Here is a 22,368-nt window from a genome sequence, read left to right as displayed (position 1 = left end):
GAAATCCCGTTCCTAACTCAATCATTAACCTGCCTCCAGGTATCTAGTAATTGCCATGTCCTCTCTGAAGTGAGGAAATGGAATTGACTGCATCATGGGCCTTTTTCTGGCTGTCACATTGCGTGAATCTCAAAGTGGAAGCATGTGGACAGCTAACTTAACACAATGTCAGTCAGAAAGCCCAGTCTCTGCCATGAGAGAAGAGAGGAGGACTGCAGGAGTCCCCAGGAGAGGACTGACCCAAATGTGGAGGAAAAGAGGCAGGCTTGTGGGCAGCTGGAACTAAACGTGAGCAAAGTGAATCCTGAGGCCTCCCCTGGCATTCCAGAGCATGGCAAGTGCAGAAGCTGCCCTGTCTGGGACATATCACAGTGGCGCTGAAGACAGAGGTGAGCAGATTCCTCAGGCCCAAGAGCTAGACACATTCATTTTGTTACACAAGGTTTGAAAAGAACAGATGTGGTGCCTAAAGATTTATCTTGAGTAATGCAAGAAAACTTAGTGCATGCTGGCATTCGAAAATACCCACATGCCATAGTCCTTTGGGGATCATGTGTCCTGACCCATATGTGTCCTAGATTTCAGGGTGCTCTTCCAGTCCAGCAAGATTCTATGACTGGCAAATTGAGCTTCAAAGGAATGAGTGAGCAGCCAGCCACAGTTACTTAAAGTTGGCAACACTGGTATCTAGGCCTGAGCAGGAACTCTAGGAATAACTGGAATGACTGAGATTAAGTCTCAGCCAGGCACAATGGTGTATACCTATAATACCAGTGGCTTGGGAGGCTGAGGCAGGAGAATCCCTAGTTGAAAGCCAGCCTCAACAACTTAGCAAGGCTCTAAGTAAATAAGTGAGATCCTGTCTCAAAATAAGAAATTAAAAAATGGGCTGGGCCTGTGGTTTACTGATTAAGCACCCCTGAGTTCAATTCCTGGCACACACAAAAAAGTAATTAAGTATGGAATCTTGATCACTGATAAGTGTCAATATTCTAGAGCCTTTATGAAAGAGCAGAAATGTTCATTTTTCAAGTCTCTGCTCTGCACACAGAGAATACAAGAAAGATACAATCCAGTGAGTTCTCAGCTGAGAAACTTTTGATTCAACTTTGAAACCATGGTTTGGGACTGTCTATAGCCCTTGCAATAATCAACAAATTTTAAGACTTATTGTATCTTTATGGTTATATTATTGAATTTGTATTTTACAACTACCATTTTTGTGGAACGACAAGAAAAATTAGCAAGTAGAGATTACACCCAAATAGGAAAGTCTAGAATTTTCTTTACATTGTTTTTGGAGGTCTTGGATCAATAAGTAGACTCTAAAGGTTTAGATTTAGAATTATATAGGTTTTTAAAACCATGACACTTTTTTTTTTATACCAGGGATTAAACCCAGGGGCAATTAACCACTGAGTCACATCCCAAGTCCTTTTTAAAATATATTTTATTATAAGGTCTTACTAAGTTGCTTAGGTCCTCACTAAGTTGCCGAGGTTGGCTTTGAGTCAAGACCCTTCTGCCTCAGGCTCCCAAGCTGCTGGGATTGCAGTCTGTACCACCATGTCCAGCCCATAACACATTTTATAGCAAAAATATAAAACATTTTCACATCTAGAATGGGATAAGGAAAATCATCTTCAGGCAATGCTTATCAACTCGTGGGCACTGATGGGATCATTCAAAGTGGTTTCCATGTGCCAGCAGTGTTCAAGAAGCTAGGGACATAGTGATTCTCAGGCCAAAGTTGCTGTCCTCACCAAATATATTCCTATGGGGGGAAAACAATAGAAAAGTCAGAAAAATCTATAATTTGAGGCAATAAATGACGTTTAGATCAATAAAGTTGAGAAGGAGGATCAAGAATGGTTGAGTGGGATAATGACACTTTTCCTTGGCTGGTCCTTTCTCATAGGTGTTTCTCTGACTACTCTAGGGAAAGTAGCATCCCAGCCTATTCCTCTCCATCATTATATGAAATTCTAGTCTTCATATGTTTTCAGAGCCTATGACTCTGCTGGGGAAGCCCTCCTCAGAGAGCAGGTGTGAATGGGGGTTCCCTTCCATACTTTGTATTTTGTCTCAACTCTTCCAATCTCCTGGGGGCTTCATTCCTGAGGTTTTGCCACACTTCCTTCAGGGGACTCTCATGCTTCATTGCCACAACCAGAAGAATAAAGCCTTGCAATAAGTCAGGGCATGATTTCTAGTGCTGTTGTCAGTGCAGCAAAACTGGGGGACATTTTACAAGGCAGATGAAACCATGCAGATGGAAAGCCACTGTGATGACATGACACATGACAGTGAGGGGTGGGGGTGACTATACAGCAATATCAGCCTTGGCTGTTGTCATGATAACAACTCCCTAGGGCTTTCTGTAGTCTCTGATATCCTCTGCTTGGCCTGCTTGGCAAGCTCTGATTGCAGCTCATTGTTGAAATGGGACGCTGGAACATGACCATAGTGGCATTCTCCTTATCATTTTATCACCATAGACACTCTTTGATGAAGGGTGTGCGGATTGTATTTTGAATGTATATTACCAAGGTGTGGTAGGAATCATAGGGTGTTACAGGAACAATGAAAATAAAAGCTGGGAAGTGAGGAATTCCCCTCCCCAATATAGGGAAATAATTAATAAAAAGTATGAAAGAGAAGCTAATACATGTGGAGAATACGTCCCTGTAATCTATATTCTGTCTAATGTGAAATCCAGATGGAAAAAAGTGACAGAACAGAGGACAGACGTGAAATACTATGAAAAATTTCCCCTAAATAAATGTCAAAGAAGGACAGTTTTGCATTAAGCTTGGAGACATGCTTCTGAGATATGTGTATTGAATAGAGTGATTGGGTTTCTGGAAAAGCCACTAAAAATTTTAAAATTAATGCTTTTGTATACTTTTAAGTTCAATTTTTAAATATTATTATTCTTTATTTTATTTTTGTGCTGTTTGGGATCAAACTCTCTGAGTTACATCCTTAGCTCTATTGTTCTGTTTTTATGTTTAAAAATGCTTAACATTAATAACTAGAATCAACAAATGGGACTTACTCAAACTAAAAAGTTTTTTCTCAGCAAAAGAAACAATAAGAGAGGTAAATAGGGAGCCTACATCCTGGGAACAAATCTTTACTCCTCACACTTCAGATAGAGCCCTAATATCCAGAGTATACAAAGAACTCAAAAAATTAGACAATAAGATAACAAATAACCCAATCAACAAATGGGCCAAGGACCTGAACAGACACTTCTCAGAGGAAGACATACAATCAATCAGCAAGTACATGAAAAAATGCTCACCATCTCTAGCAGTCAGAGAAATGCAAATCAAAACCACCCTAAGATACCATCTCACTCCATTAAGATTGGCAGCCATTATGAAGTCAAACAACAACAAGTGCTGGCGAGGATGTGGGGAAAAGGGTACACTTGTACATTGCTGGTGGGACTGCAAATTGGTGCAGCCAATTTGGAAAGCAGTATGGAGATTTCTTGGAAAGCTGGGAATGGAACCACCATTTGACCCAGCTATTCCCCTTCTCGGTCTATTCCCTAAAGACCTAAAAAAGAGCATGCTACAGGGACACTGCTACATCGATGTTCATAGCAGCACAATTCACAATAGCAAGACTGTGGAACCAACCTAGATGCCCTTCAATAGACGAATGGATTAAAAAAATGTGGCATTTATACACAATGGAGTATTACTCTGCATTAAAAAATGACAAAATCATAGAATTTGCTGGGAAATGGATGGCATTAGAGCAGATTATGCTAAGTGAAGCTAGCCAATCCCTAAAAAACAAATGCCAAATGTCTTCTTTGATATAAGGAGAGTAACTAAGAACAGAGTAGGGACGAAGAGCATGAGAAGAAGATTAACATTAAACAGGGATGAGAGGTGGGAGGGAAAGGGAGAGAGAAGGGAAATTGCATGGAAATGGAAGGAGACCCTCAGGGTTATACAAAATTACATACAAGAGGAAGTGAGGGGAAAGGGAAAAATAATACAAGGGGGAGAAATGAATGACAGTAGAGGGGGTAGAGAGAGAAGAGGGGAGGGGAGGGGAGGGGAGGGGGGATAGTAGAGGATAGGAAAGGCAGTAGAATACAACAGACACTAGTATGGCAATATGTAAATCAATGGATGTGTAACTGATGTGATTTTGCAATCTGTATACAGGATAAAAATGGGAGTTCATAACCCACTTGAATCAAAGTGTGAAATATGATATATCAAGAACTATGTAATGTTTTGAACAACCAACAATAAAAATTAAAAAAAATAAAATAAAAATGCTTAACATCCAATTTAAGGAAAATTTTATTTGGGGGACACAATTTTAAGCTCAGATAATTAGATTTCCCTTTAAACTTTTCAAATTAGGGTCGGGGCTGTAGCTCAGTGATGAAGTGCTTGCCTTGCATGTGTAAGGCACTGGGTTCGATCCTCAGCACCGCATAAAAATAAATAAAGATAGTATGTGTCCATCTACAATTAAAAAAAAATTTAAAAAAACTTCTCATTTGTATTATGAATTATGAATTTAAAACTTATAAACAAATGAGGGAAAATTAGACTTTTCTGAAATATTTCAACACCAAATCAATTTAGTGAGATTTCATAAACCTACACGTCAAAACTTATCATTACCCATTTATAAAATGAGCTTATAAAACTAATCTGAGTAGACAACATAATATTAAAAATTATTAATTCTAAAATACACATACACCATTCCTAACACAAAATATCAGTATTACAGCTTTGATTCTCTTATACTCTTAATTCAAAGTATTTTCATGTTAAAATTCCCTCACTATTTCATGGCCAACTGAGCTGGTGAGGCTGGACTCAGAGACAGTGAATGGGACAGATTCTCAAAAGCCTCCCTAATGACACACCTGAATCCTATTCATAGTTGTGCATTAATTTTTCCACCCAGCTTGTGTCCCAGCCTTCCTTGCACAAGTCTGTACCTTCCTGAGATGGAGCCATAATTACCTGTTTTTTTCTGCATGAAAATCTGCAACTCACACCAAGTCATCATGTCGCTTGATAGGTTTCATTATTCTTGATCTCTTAAGAAACAAGTATATCTCCTTTGAAGTGTCAAGTCTTCTGAACTTGATGTAATTCTGCCTTTCTTCACATTTATTTCCTAACTTATAGGACTATTTAATTTTTACAGGTATTAAGGTGATATATCCTAATGAATTTTAGGTCACTCTCTCGTACAGGTAATTCACCCAAGATCTCTGAGACTGCACATCAGTAGTTGTCAACCTGTTCAGACTTGAAGCAGGGATGGCATAGGCTCATTGAATATGTTTCAGTTGTGGGAGGAAGTAGTTCTATGACTAGGGTATTGTTAACAATGGAAGTGACAAAATGCCTCTTGTCTGGGTCCTCATGAACTTGGGCTTTTTTGCCTGGTGTCAAATGTCCTAAAGGGGGTGGGGGTTGAATGTTTTAAGTAAGAAGCTGGAGGTGGAGCCCAAATAATCCCCCATTTGCTGATGGAGCCAAAATATATACACACAGGAATGAGCTCACCCAAGTAATCAAGGGCCTTAGCAAATTTGAATGGAACAAACCCTCTTCTGCTCAGAAGCAGAGCCAGGTTCCCTTCGCTTCTGAGATCAAGTTTAATTTAGTTAACATTATACTCAGAACTCTGTCAAATAAAAAAAGTTTTGTTGAATGTAATTTAGGTATAGTTATGCTTTCACATTATATTCCTAACCGAACCCTTAACATGTTATGTTTCCCAGAACATTTTATTTCCATATGTATTTTGTATCAACCACTGTCTCTTCCATCTATTCCTCAGCTTAATTCTGAAGATTCTTTAAGATCCAAGGGAAAATATTTCTCTTCTTCTACTTCACATCATTTCTCCTGTCAACAACTCTTAACAGCAGGCAGCCTAAGACAGCATGGATCACAAGCTCTTCAGTCTTCTATCTGTAGACAGACCTTCTTCCTTCTCACTACATTATAATCCCCTAAAGAGAGCCAGGCTGCTTTGGTCTGTATTATAGCAACTAAGGAATCTCTGTCAACCTGCAGCACTGGAGAGGCACAGAAAGAAAGGAGAAAAATCAAAGGAAGAGAGATTATTTAGAAAAAAAAGGGGTGGGGGGGAGGTCCTAAGAAGTTGTGTGCAGGAATGGATCCTGAGATGAGTCAGTGGTTTGAACAAGATCCTGTGATGAATTAGTGGTGAAGCCCAAGAAGGGATATAAGTCTGAGGTCACCAGATGTGATGGCTCTTTCCACTTCTGCCTTTTTCTAAAACTCATCCACCCTACCCTTCTGACACACCGTGTCCCATTCATTGGAAGAGACAACAGCTTCTGTGTAAATTTCTCTTGGATTTGATTCTGATCAGAAATCCAGAGGAGAGATAGTCATGTTGGGGATAGTTTGGACACATGAGTCTTCCCAGCCTGTGATACCTCCTCACTTGCCTACCCCTCAAGAAATGTCTTTTTTGTTTTGTTTTGTTCACAATAAAGGGATTGAACCCAGGGCCTCATGTATATTATGCAAGTGTCTACCACTTATCTACATTCCCCAGTCCAAAAAATGTGTCTTAAATTCATTCCATATCCGATATATTTACATTGTGGATGACTGGCCAAGTACTGAATATACTAATAGGAGTAACACAGAAAACAACAGGAAGGATGCTACCCTCTTGTGGCAGAGCAAGGAAACACACTCACAAGCAAACAGTTTACATGCTAAGCTTCCTTTACTCAAATGATGAAACAATCACAAAAATAGTTAAAGGTAGAGTATGGGTTTTGTTTTAATCTTAGATTTTAATTTATTAGTACTTTAATCCATTATTCTGAGCCCAATTGTGTCCCCCATTCTCCAGGTTTGTATTTTGAAGTCCTAACCCCCAGTACCTTGTTTGAAAATAGGCCATTTCAATGTCATTAGTTAAGATGAGGCCATGCTGGAGTAGGATAGCCTCCAATCCAATATCACAAGTGTCCTTATGAAAAAGGGAAATTTACACACACACACAAACAGAAAATACCATGAGACTATAAAAGCCATGATCAGCATGATATATCTACAAGTTAAGGGACACCAAGTATTGTCAGCAAACCAACAGAGCTGGGAAAGAGGAACAGAGCAGATCTTTCCTTAGGACCTTCAAAGAGAATGTGGCTCTGCTCATACCATGATCTTGAATTTCAAACTTCTGGAGCTGAGAGGCAATAAATCTCTGCTGTTTAATTCACTCAGTTTGTGGTATTTTGTAATAGGAGCCTTAGAAAACCAATAGTTCTATTTACTTTAACAATAACTTTGAGCTTAAGGTTTTAGGCTTCAAAATAAGGCATGTATTTGAGCTGAAAATGGTGTGCTGAATTCAATATGGCAAATGCCATATCTCCCAACCATAAATTGTGTTTGTTGGAAAACTTGCTGGCAACTTGATTTTACATTTATACTATCTTCTGGATCTATCAGTTTAGCAAGTTTCCTCAACCAGTCTTTTTGTCCTTACAACATTCATCGGGTAGGTAAATGTTTATATTTTTGGAGTAAATTATTTCTCAACTAGTGATCTCTGTATTATCTTTGGTGTCTGTTATGGTTTAGAGATTAGGTGTCTCCCTAAAGCTCATGTGTGAGACAATTCAAGAACATTGAGAGGTGAAATGAGGGTCTTAACCCAATCAGTATGTTACTTCCCTGAAAGGGATTAACTGATTGGTAACTGTAGGGTGCTAGGTTGTGACTGGAGGAGGTGGGTCCCTGGGGGCATGCTGAGCTTAATTTCTCTCTGCTTTCTGATCATCATGTGAGCTGCTTCACTTTGCCATGATGTTCTGCCTTACCTTGAGCCCCAAGGAATGGAGCCAGCCTTTTATAGATTGAGAACTCTGAAACCATGAGCCCCAAATAAACTTCTCCTCCTCTAAAATTGTTCTTGTCAGGTCTTTTGGTCTCAACAGCAAAACTGCTGACTAAAACAGTATCAATGTTTTATATGCCTGCTCTCTATTTAGATCACAGCTTCTTGAATATCCATATCATATACTATTATTAAGCTTTCTGGGGATTATGGGCCTTCTAATTTTGGAAAATTTGCATGATGTTCTTTAAAAAATGATCCTGGTATTACATCTATAGAGATACAATTAATAGGATATATCTACGTATCTATCTATATGATAAATATATATTCATGCATATAGTACATATTAGTATATTATATACATACATAATATATATATATATATATATGGAGAGAGAGAGAGAGAAATGGATGAATAGAGGGAGAGACAGAAAGAGAGATTTTAAGGAATTGGCTCATACAATTTTGGAGGCTGGCAAGTCCAAAATCTACAAGGTAGGCCAGCAGGCTGGGTAGAGTTGAATATAAAAGTCCAATGTACTCTGGTGGCAGAATTCTCTTTCTTGGAAGAGGTGGTTCTTTTTCAATTGAGGCCTTCCACCTGTTGATGAGGTCCATCCAATTTCAGAAATTGGCTTTACTGAATGCCTACAGATTTAAATATTTAATGTTAATTCTCATCTTAAAAATATCTTCACAGAAACATCTAGAAGAGTGTTTGATGAAATATCTGGGTACCATGACCTAGCCAAGTTGATACATAAAATTAGCCATCAAATCCCAAATGAACCCTGCTTCCTGGAATTTATGCCTTTTTGCAGCCTCCTCCAACATTGAATCAAGGTGACTTTGTAACTTTCTTTAAGCAATAGAATCTGATAGAAGTGACCTGAACAAGTTCTGGTCCTAGACTTTAAGAGGTCTTATTTTCTACTATTACAGTCTTGGACCCCAGCCGCCATCTGAAGAAGCAATTCTGTTGGGAGTCCTTCAAGGAGGAAGAGACCCCAGTGGAGAGAAAACCCTAAGGTAGAGAGAGGTCCAGCCAATCTGGCTTTCTAAGTCATCTTAGCTGAGAACCCAGGTCAGCTTGATCCTCCTGTCTCAGTCAAGTGTTCAGATGACTCAGTATAAAGATGTGGCGTAATTGCATCTCTAGAGTCCCGCCCAAATCACATACTCATGAAGTAATAAATGGTGGCTATTTTAAGTCACTAAGTTGTGGGGTGAAGTATTATGTACCAATAGATAAGTGATATTTATGCTAATTATTTCATTAAAACAATTATACTAAATGGAAAGGTTTAGGATCCAGAACATTACCTCATCAACGTGTAAATTATAGTGCTGTTTTACACATTGAAAAAATCAGCTCATTTTTCCTTAGATTGTCATACAACTTGCTACTTCTATTTTCAGACCAGTGTTTTACATGGCTCTATTTCTCTACTGAAGCTCTTGCTTACTTACTGTTAATTCCAGGTTAGCTTTTTGCCCAAATTGGATTGAATTGGACTGAATTGGACTAGGAGGAAAAAAAGAAAATCAAATTATTTTCTATACTACCCATTTCAACCTAACCATGGCTGACCATTTCTTTGGCCTTTCAATCTCAACTATACACCTGTGCCAACCAAGTCAGATTTGGGAGAGAAAAAAATGGAAGAAATAAAAGAAGAGAAAATGGGGAGAAAGAAAGTTCAAAGAAACAAGTCAAAAGAGATTAAAGCAGGATTGGGGTTCTCTGAAGCAAGATGCAGAAATTAAATATAAATGTAAAAAGAATTTTAAAGTTTCTTTTCTTTCATTTTCTGGAGCACAGACATGTTGATTAACTCATAGGGACATATTTAGTTTCACAGAGAACACACCTCCACTAGTGTTAAGTGAGAAGTGAGTTACTTTGCATAAAGTGATGCTGATTTTCCCTGTGAAGCAATGAGCCCTTGAGGTCTGATCTGGAACAGAAGACACCTGAAGAACCAAGGTCTACAGGGAAAACTGAGAAGGTTCAAAGAGAGGTCAGTGACCTGGTGACTTGCTTTTGGCCTAGAAGAGCTTTTATGATCCCTTCCTCCCTCCCCTGCCTGACCATCATGTAGAGATAGAGGGTAGTAGGATTGTATAGGTAACACCAAAGGGTGAATTTAAGAGTTTCCCTGTTAACAGTAGCACAGTTTTATTAGCAGAAGGGTAGCAAATGTCACTGGGCCATTTCTAATGGAGAAATACAGAAGCTTTTGGCTAATTATTACAGGCAGTGGGGTTGAGCTTGGTCTTCATCAATGCTGTGGGAAGCACAATAAGTAGGTTTTTGTGTTCTTAACTCTCCACTGGGATCACAGCACAGGTGGGAAGGAAATAAAGGGGATTTTAGGGACTCCTGACCCTTCTGGGTATAAGCTCATTAAAAATTAAATAAATGAGCAAAATAAGACAAGAAAGAGTGGTTTAACAGATGACCATAAACAGGATCCTGAGGAATTTTAGCAGGTTTATCTGAATAACTGGTGTCAGGTATTGTGGTACCTTCAGTATTATTTTTTTGGCTGAGAATTTCTTTGGCTATTCTGGGTCTTTTATTCTTCCAAATGAATTTTAGAACTGTTTTCTTTCCCTAGTTGTGTGAAGAATGTCATTGTTTTGTTCTATCTCCATGTGTTTATATAGTTTCTGTAGGATTTTTTGGTGTTTATTTATAATTTCATTCCATTATGATCAGATAAGATAAATATCAATTATATATTGATCTTTTTGATTTGTTAAGAGTTGTAACTTAACCTAAAATATGGTCTATTTTGGAGAAGGTTCCATGATCAGCTAAGAATAGTGAATTTGTCTGTTTTTATATAAAATATCCTATGTCTGTTAAGTCCATTTAATTTATAATAATTTTAGGTATGAGGAGTCTTTACTGAGTTTATGTTTAGATGATCTATCTATTGGTGAGAGAGATGTGTTGAAATCACCCAGAATTTTGTACTTGGATCTATTTGAGCATTTAATTCTAGTCATGTTTGTTTTATATAAGTAAGTGCACCAGCATTTGGGGCATAAATATTTACTATCATTGTATCTTCTTATTGAACTGTTCCCTTTACCAGTATGAAGTGATCTTTATCACTATAACTATATTGATCTGCAAGATGAGCATCTTGCAAACAACATTAGTTGGATCTTATTTTATAATCCATTCTGCAAGCCTATGTCTTTTAATTTTATATTCAATAGAGAGTTTTTTTTATTAATTACTGCCATTCTGGATTATTTCTAAGCCTTAATTTGGTTCCGTTTCTCATTTTCTTAGCTACTTTTCAAATGAGATTTGTCCATTTGTGAAGTCTTGGGTTTGTTTCTAATGTATTCTATGTGGAGTATTTCTTTTTGTGCCAGCTTAGTAGGCATAAATTCTTTTAATTTCTGCTTATTTTGGAAGGTTTTTATGTCCTCTTTAATTTTGAAGGATAAATTTAATGGATATAATAATCTTGGTTGACAGTTATTTTCCTACAGGGCTTGGAACACACCATTCCAAACTCTTCTGGCTTTTAGAGTGCTGAGAAATCAGAAGTAATTCTAATTGGCTTGCCTCTAGATGTGACCTGACATTTTTTCTTGAGGTATAAAAAATTCTTTTCTTGTTCTGTATGTGGAGGATTTTAATTGCAATGTGTCTTGAAGAGGTTTTCTGTTTGTTTGTTTTTGTTTTTGATCTTGTTTATCTGGAGTTCTGAATGCCTCCTGTATCTAGATGTCCAGCTCATTCTCAAGATTTGGGAATTTTCTGTTACTATTTCCCTGAAGAGAGTATCCATGTCATTAGCCTGCATCTCACAATGCTCTTCAATTTCAATGTTTCTTAAATTGATTCTCTTAATGTTGTTCCAGAGTTCTGTACATTGTGGTCATGGTTACATATTTTTTTTTTTTTGCTTTAATACTGTCTGAATGTCGAAGGCTGGACACCTTGCCTTTGAGCTCTGAGATTGTCTTCAGTGTGGTCTACTTTATTAGAGAGACTTTCAACTGAACACTTTATTTAATTTATTTTGTATTTCATTTCCAAGATTTCTGTTTGGTTCTTTTTCAATATCTCTATCTCCTTATTGATTTTCTTATTTATATCTTGCACTGACTTACTTATATCTTGCAACTGACTTCATTCAGTTGTTTTTCTGTGTTCTTTTGGAATTCACTGATCATTTCATAATCACTCTTTTGAATTGTTTGGCATTTCATTCAGTTCAATATCTTTGGGGTCAGTTGCTGTTGAATCATAAACTTTAAGAGGTGTCATGTTACCTTATTTTTTTGTATTTCTTTTATTCCTCTGTTGGTTTTTATGAATCTGTTGGGATGGACTTCTCTTCCACTCTTATACATGGGCCTTTTTAGGGCACAATCTTCTCTTGCCAAAGTGTTCTGAGATATCAGGTTATTATAAAATTTTCAACATATTTCCAAATGGGTTTCATAGTATAGTTTCCCTGTTAGTTCTTTGGTAATGCTTGGTGTATTTTGATACATTGTACATTGTGCCAGAGCTTGAGAATTCCACTTTTCCTGTGGGTCTCAAAACAGTAAGGTCCTCTTTGTAGATCTGGCAATTGTATTGTTTTACAGCAGGGTATATGGGGTACCCACTCTATACCTCTATAATTGCTCTTCTTTATTAACCACTCTGTAACAACCAATCAGCACAACAAGAGCACGCACGTGTGCACACACAGACACACAAAAGAAAGAAACAAAAGAGAAAAAACTTAATGCCCAACTGTCCATCTTTTAATTTCTTCTTGGGCTCTGTACTGAAAGAGAGAAAGAGCACACACTGGAGGTTATTAATTCCTTCAATCCAGTTGAGCTGCCAGTTGGATTGGCCTCAAACTGAAGCTGGTTGAAATAGCTCTCACCTTTCCTTCTCACCTGTGTAAGGTAGGATGGAATGGGAAGTCTGTAGTACTGTCAATTGGAATTTCATCTGGACCTATCAGATGGGTGTAATCCCAGGGTGGGGCTGTTGCACTTCTAAGTGAGGCGTTTCAATGATTGGGGCTTAGCTCTAATCAGGCTTTAGGGACTTTGTTGTCTGGTATCTGCTTTGGAGAGATTAGATCAACACACCCTTAGGGCCAGGCAGATGCCATTCTCTGCTGGGTGTCTGGATCTTAGGAAACTCCCAAGAATTCTACTTGCATAATCCACTCCCCAGGAATGTGGCCTTCCTGGGCTTAGTCCCCTGAGTGTATTCATTTCTGTCTGTTCAGTTTCCTGACCCTCTTCCAGTGGTCACAAGAGCCACCAGAATCAAAAGGAAAGTGGTTGCTCTCTGACTTGGATCCCCTTGGGTAAAATTATCTGTTTTAATTTAATTTAATTCTCCTAGGTACATTCTAGGCCACACAGCAAATGTTTGCCAGGACAGCGTGGCAATGTTGCTACAACCTCCTGAGCTCCAGCAGCTGGCAAACTCCAGTCCTTTATGCAGCCTCTGAATCAGCTAAGATATATATATCTGCTTTTTAAAACTTTCCCTTGTACATCTTGAATCTTGAATACTCATCTCCTGTTATGAGTACTATTTTTTACACTTATTTATTATGTGCTAAATTAATTTATTGTTTTAAAATGTTATTTGTTAAAAATTTTATTATTTTCATGCTCAAATTATCCCTCATTTTGTCATGTGGAATTACTTCATGCTGGATTCTGTGTCCATGTGTTATGATTCATTCATTTCTTGCTTTCAGCATAAGCTATTCCAGGCTTACCTTGTACTTTCTCTGGCATAGACCTGGAATTAGCCATTTTCCCAAGGATCCATGGTCCTTTTAGTAAAAAAAAATGTATATATAAATCAAGCCTGGACTCTAGGTGTGCTCATTTTTCATCAGGTGTCACTGCTTTATATGGAAATATATGTATTATAAATAAATATATGTTATATATAAACACATAATATACATAATCTTGAGTTCATGTAATACATCCAATTCCAATCCAATACCATAAGCTTTCTAGAAAAAATACAGTGGAAGCCAAGTGTGGTGGCGCATGCCTGTAATCCCAGTGTTTCAGGAGGCTGAGGCAGGAGGATTGGAGTTCAAAGCCAGCCTCAGCAATGGTGAGGCACTAAGTAACTCAGTGAGACCCTGTCTTTAAATAAAATACAAAATAAGGCTGGAATTGTGGGTTGGTGTTCGAGTGCCCCTGAGTTCAGTCCCTGGTACTATCCCTAACCACCCCCACCCCAATCCACAGTGAAAATTATTTATTTCCAGCATTTGAAATAAGGAGTAATACAATATTTCTTTCTTTAAAATATTCGACTTTGTTTTCCTCTTTTGGATAAGAAGTTCCTGAGTTCATTCATGCATGTATCTAACAGTCTTTTGGCCTGGAGGGTATTGCTTCCTTCAGAACAGCATATAGCTTTCCTTTCTCCAAGTTTCTCTTGTTCTGTATTGAAATTCTCATGGCATTCAATGTTTTTTTTTTTTCCCTGTCTATATTTGTAATTCCTTTTTAGAGTGAGAAACTTGGCTCCCATTATTGTTACACGCTTACCCGTTTGATGTATCATCCTGTACGTAACCTATCTCTGCTTTTCACTCCCACCCCACCTCCACTTCCACCTATGTGTGGACACCCTGATTTCCCTGCTTGGGCTCTGATTCCCTCTTCAAGGCTGCCACTCTGTTGGACACCCTTCTCACTAAGCTTCCCACGCAGAGCAGTTCACCTGTGCATCTACTGTTGGTCTCTGAAGGATTCCTTCCTCTCCTTGCTCAGGCTCTGAAGATCTCCTGCCCTTCCTTGGACTTTGACACTCCATCCCTCCCCATCACAGAGATGCCCTCGTCATTCTGTTTGGGGTCTGACATCTCTTATTGCTCTTCCCTTTGTGTGTGCCTTCCTTATCCTACCTGGTCTCTGACTCCCACTATGGGCCCTGACCTTTTCTGCCCTCACCATAGACACCTGCCTTGCTCTTCCTTAACTAATGACTTCAGGACTGAAATACTCAGAAGGGGAAGACCTCAGCTAGATTGTTTAAAATATGAAATAATAGATCAATAGATACCTAGATTTTTAGGTGTTTTGTCTAGAATCACAGAGAAAATAAATGACAACATAGGTATAGGCAGCTGTGTGTCCTCACAGGGACCTCATCTCCCTGGCTCACTATTTTACCCCCATGAATAAAAATTTGTGACCATTTACACATTTGTTTATAACCAATGGTAATTCATGCTTTTACATCAGGGTCAATATCTAAGTTTTGTGCTTAAGAATTTTTTCCATTCCATGAATATCTAGTCTTAGCCAGATGGGTGGCAATTTTTAAAAAAAATTTATTCATGTGGCTGAGGACATGGAAGCCCTAAGAAGCCACAGCCTTTGTGGCATCCCAGGAATCCAGCACTTCCACTGAGTGTCGTGGTACCATCAGAGCTGATTTCCTTTCAAAACATTTGGAACCCTGCAAGAGAAAAATACCATCATCATAACACAAACATGAGTCCCTCAAATAGTTTCTTTAATCACTGTTCAAAGAAGAAGAACATTGTTCAGATAATCATGTGGGGAAGTGTTTCCAAAGCACAATCTGAAGAATGTCATCTCTGAGAGATTCTTATTGAGATGATTCAGCAGTCAAATAGCATTAGAAACTTTGCAATTCATAATGCACATGAGTGTACTAAAGACTCTAAGAAATCCTAAAGTGAAGAAACTTTGTGTAACCTGGTGCTGTCCAAATTTCCTTAACCACAGAGCTTCTGTTTAGAATTATACCTACTTTGGCCTTATTTACTTATTTATGCAATGGGCAAAAAGATTGCATATTCCATGTAGCTACTACATGGAACAAATTAGGCAAAAATATGTAAAGTATTATTTTATTTGGCTTTTTCATTGCAACTAAAAGGCCTAACAAGAGCAATTAGAGGAGGGAAAGTTTATTTTGGGGGCTCACGTTTCAGAAGTCTCAGTCTATAAACAGCCAACCCCATTCTTTGGGACATGAGATGAGATAAAACACCATGGTAGAAATGTGTGGGAGAGGAAAGCACCTGGGAACATGGCACTGGTGGGGAGGGGCAGGGAGGGAGACAGAGAGAGAGAGAGAGAGAGAGGACTCAACTCTCTAGGTATAAAATATAAACCCCAAAGGCATAACCCCCAATGACCCACCTCCTCCAGTCACACCCTACCTGTCTACAGTCACCCAATTAATCCCTATCAGGGGATAATGCATTTATTAGGTGAAGTCTCTCATAATCCAGTCATTTCACCTCTAAACTTCTTTGCATTGTCTTACAAATGAGCTTCTGGGAAACACCCCATATCTAAACCATAACAAGCATATTGTGTGTATGTGTGTGTATATATATATATATATATATATATATGCACCATACTTGGTATATTGTAGGTGTCTACTAGGTGCTAATTCCTTTTCTCAGATTTATTATTTATTGAACATTTTAATTTTTATTATTGAATGAGTAATCTAATTTAAAATATGGTAGAGTGCCCCTGAGTTCAATCCCTGGTAATAAAAAATATATATTTATATATTTTATTATATATATTTATAATAAAATATATATATATTTTATTACCAGGGATTGAACTCACACACACACACACACAAACACAAGGGAAAACGTGAAGTTTTAAAAATAATATAACATTTTTTTAATATTTTATTTTTTAGTTGTACACAATACCTTTATTTTGTTTATTTATTTTATTTGGTGTTGAGGATTGAACACAGGGCTTCGTGCATGCTAGGTGAGCGCTCTACCGCTGAGCCACAACCCAAGCCCAGGATATAACATTTTTAAAAGTTTGTTCCACTCCAGATTTCCATGAAAAATTTTTTATGTACCCTTCCAGACATTTTGTGTGTACAACATGCAGACATATATGAAAAAGATACTTTTAACATATTCACAATAACTGAAATAATGGACTTGCATTCATTTGTACCTCATCAGTACCTCTAAGTCCTTTCATTTTGTACTACATTAGTGTGTTTTTCTTAAACTCCAGAGTTGGATAATGTTAGGGCTTTACAGTCATGTCCCCTAAAGCCCTAACATTAGGGGACATGAGCCCTAACATTAAAAAAGAGATTGGGGGGGTATGTATACATATACATATTAAGTATGGTTACTACAGAATACTAAACCATTAATTCCTTTAAGGAGTAGTTAGCAAGGTTTTACAAGATATATTTTACATTTAAGGTGATTTTTTGTTATTATATACAACATACACACACACACACACACATATATAGTTGTTTGGGAGTCAACCAAAAAAATCACCTTAAATGTAAAATATATTTTGTAAAACCTTGCTAAATACTCCCTAAAGGAATTAATGGTTTAGTATTCTGTAGGAACTATGCTTTATTATCTTTCACCTTAATAGTTACTACTTACCAGGTATTATATCTCCGTATCTCATCCCTAAGGGAATATGAGTTCTTTGAGGACTTGTCCATGTCTCGTAATGATCTTGACATATTGAAGGCATTTAATAAATGTGGTTTTGATTAGTGGAGGGAGCATCCAGAGCATCTGTTCTGTCCACTATAAACAGAACTCAGAGGAGGTGGGTGCTCATTCACTCATTCATTCATTCTGGGATAGGTAAGGAGTGAGAAGAAGAACTTGGGATCCTGGCAACAGAGTTAGATCTGAAGCGCCAGAGAGAAACCAGTTTGTAGGAACTCAGATGGAATATGAATTTGGGGATGGGTTAGGGGGCACATTTAAGTAATTCTTAAATGTAATTAAGTAATTCTAGGCTTTAGTGTTTTGCAAAGCACTAAATCATTATGTCTACTCACCAACTGCAGCTGTCAATGTGTAGGCCCCTTAAAAACTTCAAGCGCTAGAATCACATGCAGCTCTTGCTGTCTGTTCTCTCCTTGATAATATACTTCATTTCCCAACAGAGAGGTGCATGGCCTGAAGCCCCTGCTCCTCTACCTGTGCTGGACCCTCCTAAAACAAAAGCACAGGAAGCTGAGCTGTAGCTGACCACCAGGTTCCACTGCCTTCCTGATTTCCTCTCTGGATCCTTCTTTTTTGTTCCCTTCCTTCAGTCTCTTCCTTGTCTGGATATTTACCCTTTGACCCTCTTAGCTAATCCCTCCCCTTCTTTATTGCCCTGCATTATCTTCTTTTACCAGTAATTACAATCAATCAGTTTTTTCATGTTCTCCTTCAGTGAAGGTTGGGGACAATGCAAGTGGAATATGCACCTTTTATTAGGTGATTTGAAGTGCATTCTGGATTAACCTCAAAACTCCCCAAAATTGGAAAACACCTTCCTGATCCATCACTGAAAGGACGAATCATTTTTATATTTTAGGACAATTTCTTATTAAAGTTCTTGGCTCAAGGAGAAGACACGTTAGTTGCTTTTCAGCAAGGAGTAGATCTGTGCCTTTACCATGGCTCGCTGCCGCCCCTGTGACCTCAGGGTGCTGGTAGCCATTGCATGTGGGCTGCTGACGGCCATCATTTTGGGACTGGGCATCTGGAGGACAGTGATAAGGATCCAGAGAGGTAATGTCACCCTGTTTCGTTTTACTTTGAGAGAGAGAAGGCATGAGTCTCTGTCCCTGACATATGCCACCTGACATAACAATGCTGGAAAGTAGCTTGTCCAGGCTAAGGCTGCCCACCACATTGCCATTATGAAATACAAGAGTCAATGATGGCCAGCAGGCAGCTGTATATGTATAAATACACACGGTGTGTGAATAGGCAGCATGAAGGATGACACAGTTGAGTTTTTATGCTCTTTTAACTCTTGACTGACTTAAAGAGTAATAATTAAAGTCATTAGTAATACATTTGGATTTGTTTAATTCTACGCAATTAAGGTAAATAGTTATGGGTACTCACAGCCAATCAAACATGGGCAGAATAAAATTTCATTTCAACAAGGATGTTTAGAAATAAACAATAGAGTTGTCAGTAAAATGACCTCAGAGTTTGCATACAGGCTTTCCTCTTTCCTCTTTTTATAGTTAGAAAACAACTAAAAATTAAGATATTAAAATAATTTTCCTGGTTATTCAACATGTAGTTATTAGTCTCCTGGTGTGTACATTGCTAATGTGTGAAATGGCATTAGGAGGGGCAGGAGTGTATGAGACGATGGCGTTAAGGAGAGCCCTCAGAGCTCACAACAATCTCTATGCTGTGCCCAAAAATAGAGAACATTTCTGATGAAACTGAGTAAATAGGGGCAACTAATGCCAGTCAGGAGAGGCAGGAAGAGAGGCCATCTGCCCTCTAAGTAGACTGCTGTAGGACCACAGTGCATGACTGCAAAGGTCCCCAATGAGAACAAAAGGGGTCAAATACATGGGCTGCAGTTCTCTGGCCCCAAGGAATAATATTTAGAGAATACTGTATTAATATCATTTAGAGAACTAGGAAAAGAATTGATCAGAAAAACATAAGATTTAAACTTGGGGAAAATGTACTTTTGTTTGCTTAAGTTTTGTAAAATAGTTTATTTTAGGTTTTAAAAAATTGTGAACTAGAGATATTTCTCCCTGGTAAGCTTGCTAAATTGAGGAGCTTCATTTAAAGGGTAAATATTTAAGAAGTCTTCTTTTCCTTTATTTATAACATCTAGTTTTAAAGGGAAAAATTGTGGTGATTTTAAAAGGACACAGAATAGAACTAATAAAACAAAGACCAAAGTGCAAAAACAACATGAAGAATAAGGTAGGGAGGGGGATAGATTATATGAAATCCAAAGACTCAGGTGGAGCTGCTTAAAATAAATACAAAATAAGACTAAGACCCCAAAGGAAGAACAGAGTAACAAATGTCCCATTTCTAAAAGCAGAAGCATACTAGCTCCTCATAAAAGACTAAATTTTCCATTGTTCTGAATTTTCCAATTGAATCTTTATATGAAGACATCCCTCAATTTTTTATTAAACCCAGTAGAAAAGGGGAGGGTCATCACTTTTGTTTAAAGAAAAGGATGGAGACTGGTACTATCTGCTGTTGCTGTTTGCTTTGTCCATTTTATTTATTCATAGTGTGTTCGTTCCATTCCACTTCATTTTTTTCCCACTCACTTCCTTCAGTCTATTGCTCCTCTTTCCATCCTATCCCATCCTATTCATCCCATCCCATTCCATCCCATCCCATCCCATCCTATCCCATCCCATCCCACCATCTCATCTCCTATAATTGTTGGATGTTCTTTTGGTTCCTCTACATAGGTATAGAAATATATTGTTTTTAAAATTTTTTAGGGGAATAAAGGTCATGAATATCTCTGAGAAATTCATTTAAACTATGATTGTCTTATTCAGAAAAAATGTACACAAGCATACATGTTAAATTTTGGATAATGTAATTTTACTGCAGTCAAAATTAATTTTGTTAACATAAGCAGATGTATAAATTATGTCTCATTTTTATTTTTCATTAGAAAGTGATAGCTTCTTAGTGAAAAATAGAAAAAAAAAATCCTGTCTAATTAAATTTCAATGAGAAGTTACTGTTATTTGGCCATAGGGGACCAACACTAATATGATGATATGCATGCTATTTATGCATTTGACCATTAAAAGACCTATAATATCAAAAATTTTTTCTATATTCTAAGCATTGTGCTGAAAATTTCACATATTTTATATCATTTAATCTCACAACCGCCTTTGGAGTTGATATTATGTTCTATGTTGCAAGTGGGGGAAATTCAGGCTCTTGAGAATATTTCATGCTTACATAGCTGGAAAATGCTAGGTGTGGATTTGAACTTGATCATTTTAACTTTAGTATCTGTGATCTTAACTTTCCTACAGAGAAGACAAGGGTAGACCCGAATCAATTAACTTATTTTTTCTTCTTGAGATAGCAGTGGCTGAAAAACCTAATTCACAAAGACGTGCAGTAAGCAGCAGAATCAGGACAGTCTGTTGTTTTGCTAGGCAAAGTCAGGCTCTTTGGGGAAGTAAGATTGTCTTCAAGTCAATAAGATCTACATTATTAATGCAGTGTATAGAGTGTAGCTTTAGTCATGCTTCAGTTTTAAGGCTTACTGAGTCTTCAGTGGTGTCCATAGATTTTTGGCTGCTGAGTAACTGTCATGGATTTGCCACCTTGTACTAGGATGTGCAAAGTTCTTCCTTCAGCTTCGCTAAGTTATACTTGTCTGCATTGATCTTCTAACCAAGAACCGCAAAAGAGACTGCATTCCTAGCAGTATTCATCCTGATAATTGGCTGCTTTTAATGGAAAGAGTTCTCACATTCACATAGATCCAAACATCTAATACCTATCAAACAAGACATGAAGGAGCTCAACTCTAATCATTCTAAGTGTTAGTTTTCCTAATTATTTCTTAAAATGGATCATTGGTTTAAATATCAAACAAGTACTTCAAGACATAGTCTCTAGGATGCTAGGAATAGAGAAGTATTTTAAAATTCTGTTCCTATTTCCTTATTGATCTCTTGTTAAAACTGCACAGTTTAAGGCTCTGGGTTGACAAAGAAAACAGAATTTCATGGGAATAGGTTAGATTTCTTTCAAGATTATTGGAGAAGTCCATCATTTCTACATGCCACTGATGGAACCATTAAAAAAAAATAATGATCTTTTTCAACCAAGTGACATGATGAGATATATTGCCAAGTGTAAAATTTTCTCCATCTGTGTTCCCAGGCACAAGATTACCTATCCATTTTCAATGTCTAGACTTGAAGTTCTTCTTTAATGATGTCCATTTACCTGGAACACTCCTCACCAGAGTTTCACACGAATGGCTCCTTCTCTGATGATTTTAGTCTCATGTTGAGTGTCACCTCCTTCAAGAGATCTTTCCTACCCACCCAGGCTGGTATCACCCTCTTTGCTCTGTTTTACATGTATTTTTGTCATAGCTTTTATCCTGGATAATTTCTTACTTAACTTGTTTACTGGTTAATTGTCTCCCCATTTCTAGAATGAGAGTTCCATGAGAAGGAGGGCCTACTTACTAAACTGCATTCCCTACACCTATAGGACTTGCATGATAGCTGCCCAAACATAATTAATGAGTGAACAGAAGACTCATGTGACAACCAGAAACTGGGCTTAGTCCATTTGGGTTACTGGAACAATAGAAACTTATTTCTTGACGCATGATAAGCAACAGAAATTTATTTCTCACAGTTCTATTGGCTAAGAATTCTTGAGATCAAGTTACTGGGAGAGTCAGTATATGATAAAGGCCTATTTCCTCCTTCAGAGAAGGTGGCTTTTTGCTATATCCTTATATGGTATCAAAGGAAAATTCTATCTGTACAGCCCTTAATGGCATTAATTACATTTGGGCATGGTCTACCCTCATGAACTAATTACCTTTCAAAGTTTCAACTTCTAATACCTTCACATTGGAAAGTTTTAACAAGGGGACACAATATTCAGTCCATAG

At 37.7% G+C, this 22,368-nt stretch overlaps 1 protein-coding gene across 1 annotated transcript in view; it reads left to right on the top strand.

Annotated features, from left to right (window-relative positions):
- The first annotated feature begins 18,367 nt into the window (after window positions 1-18,367).
- Window positions 18,368-22,368, top strand: part of Adgrg7 (adhesion G protein-coupled receptor G7) — a 67,612-nt gene continuing 63,611 nt past the window's right edge. Inside the window, exon 1 of the mRNA XM_071614915.1 lies at window positions 18,368-18,482. Within this exon, the coding sequence (XP_071471016.1) occupies window positions 18,368-18,482 (115 nt within the window). The remainder of the gene's footprint in view (window positions 18,483-22,368) is intronic.

This window comes from Marmota flaviventris, chromosome 8, assembly GCF_047511675.1.
Source record: "Marmota flaviventris isolate mMarFla1 chromosome 8, mMarFla1.hap1, whole genome shotgun sequence".
Lineage (NCBI taxonomy): Eukaryota > Metazoa > Chordata > Mammalia > Rodentia > Sciuridae > Marmota > Marmota flaviventris.
Note: the sequence above shows the minus strand (reverse complement) of the source record. Positions and strands in the feature narration are given on the sequence as shown.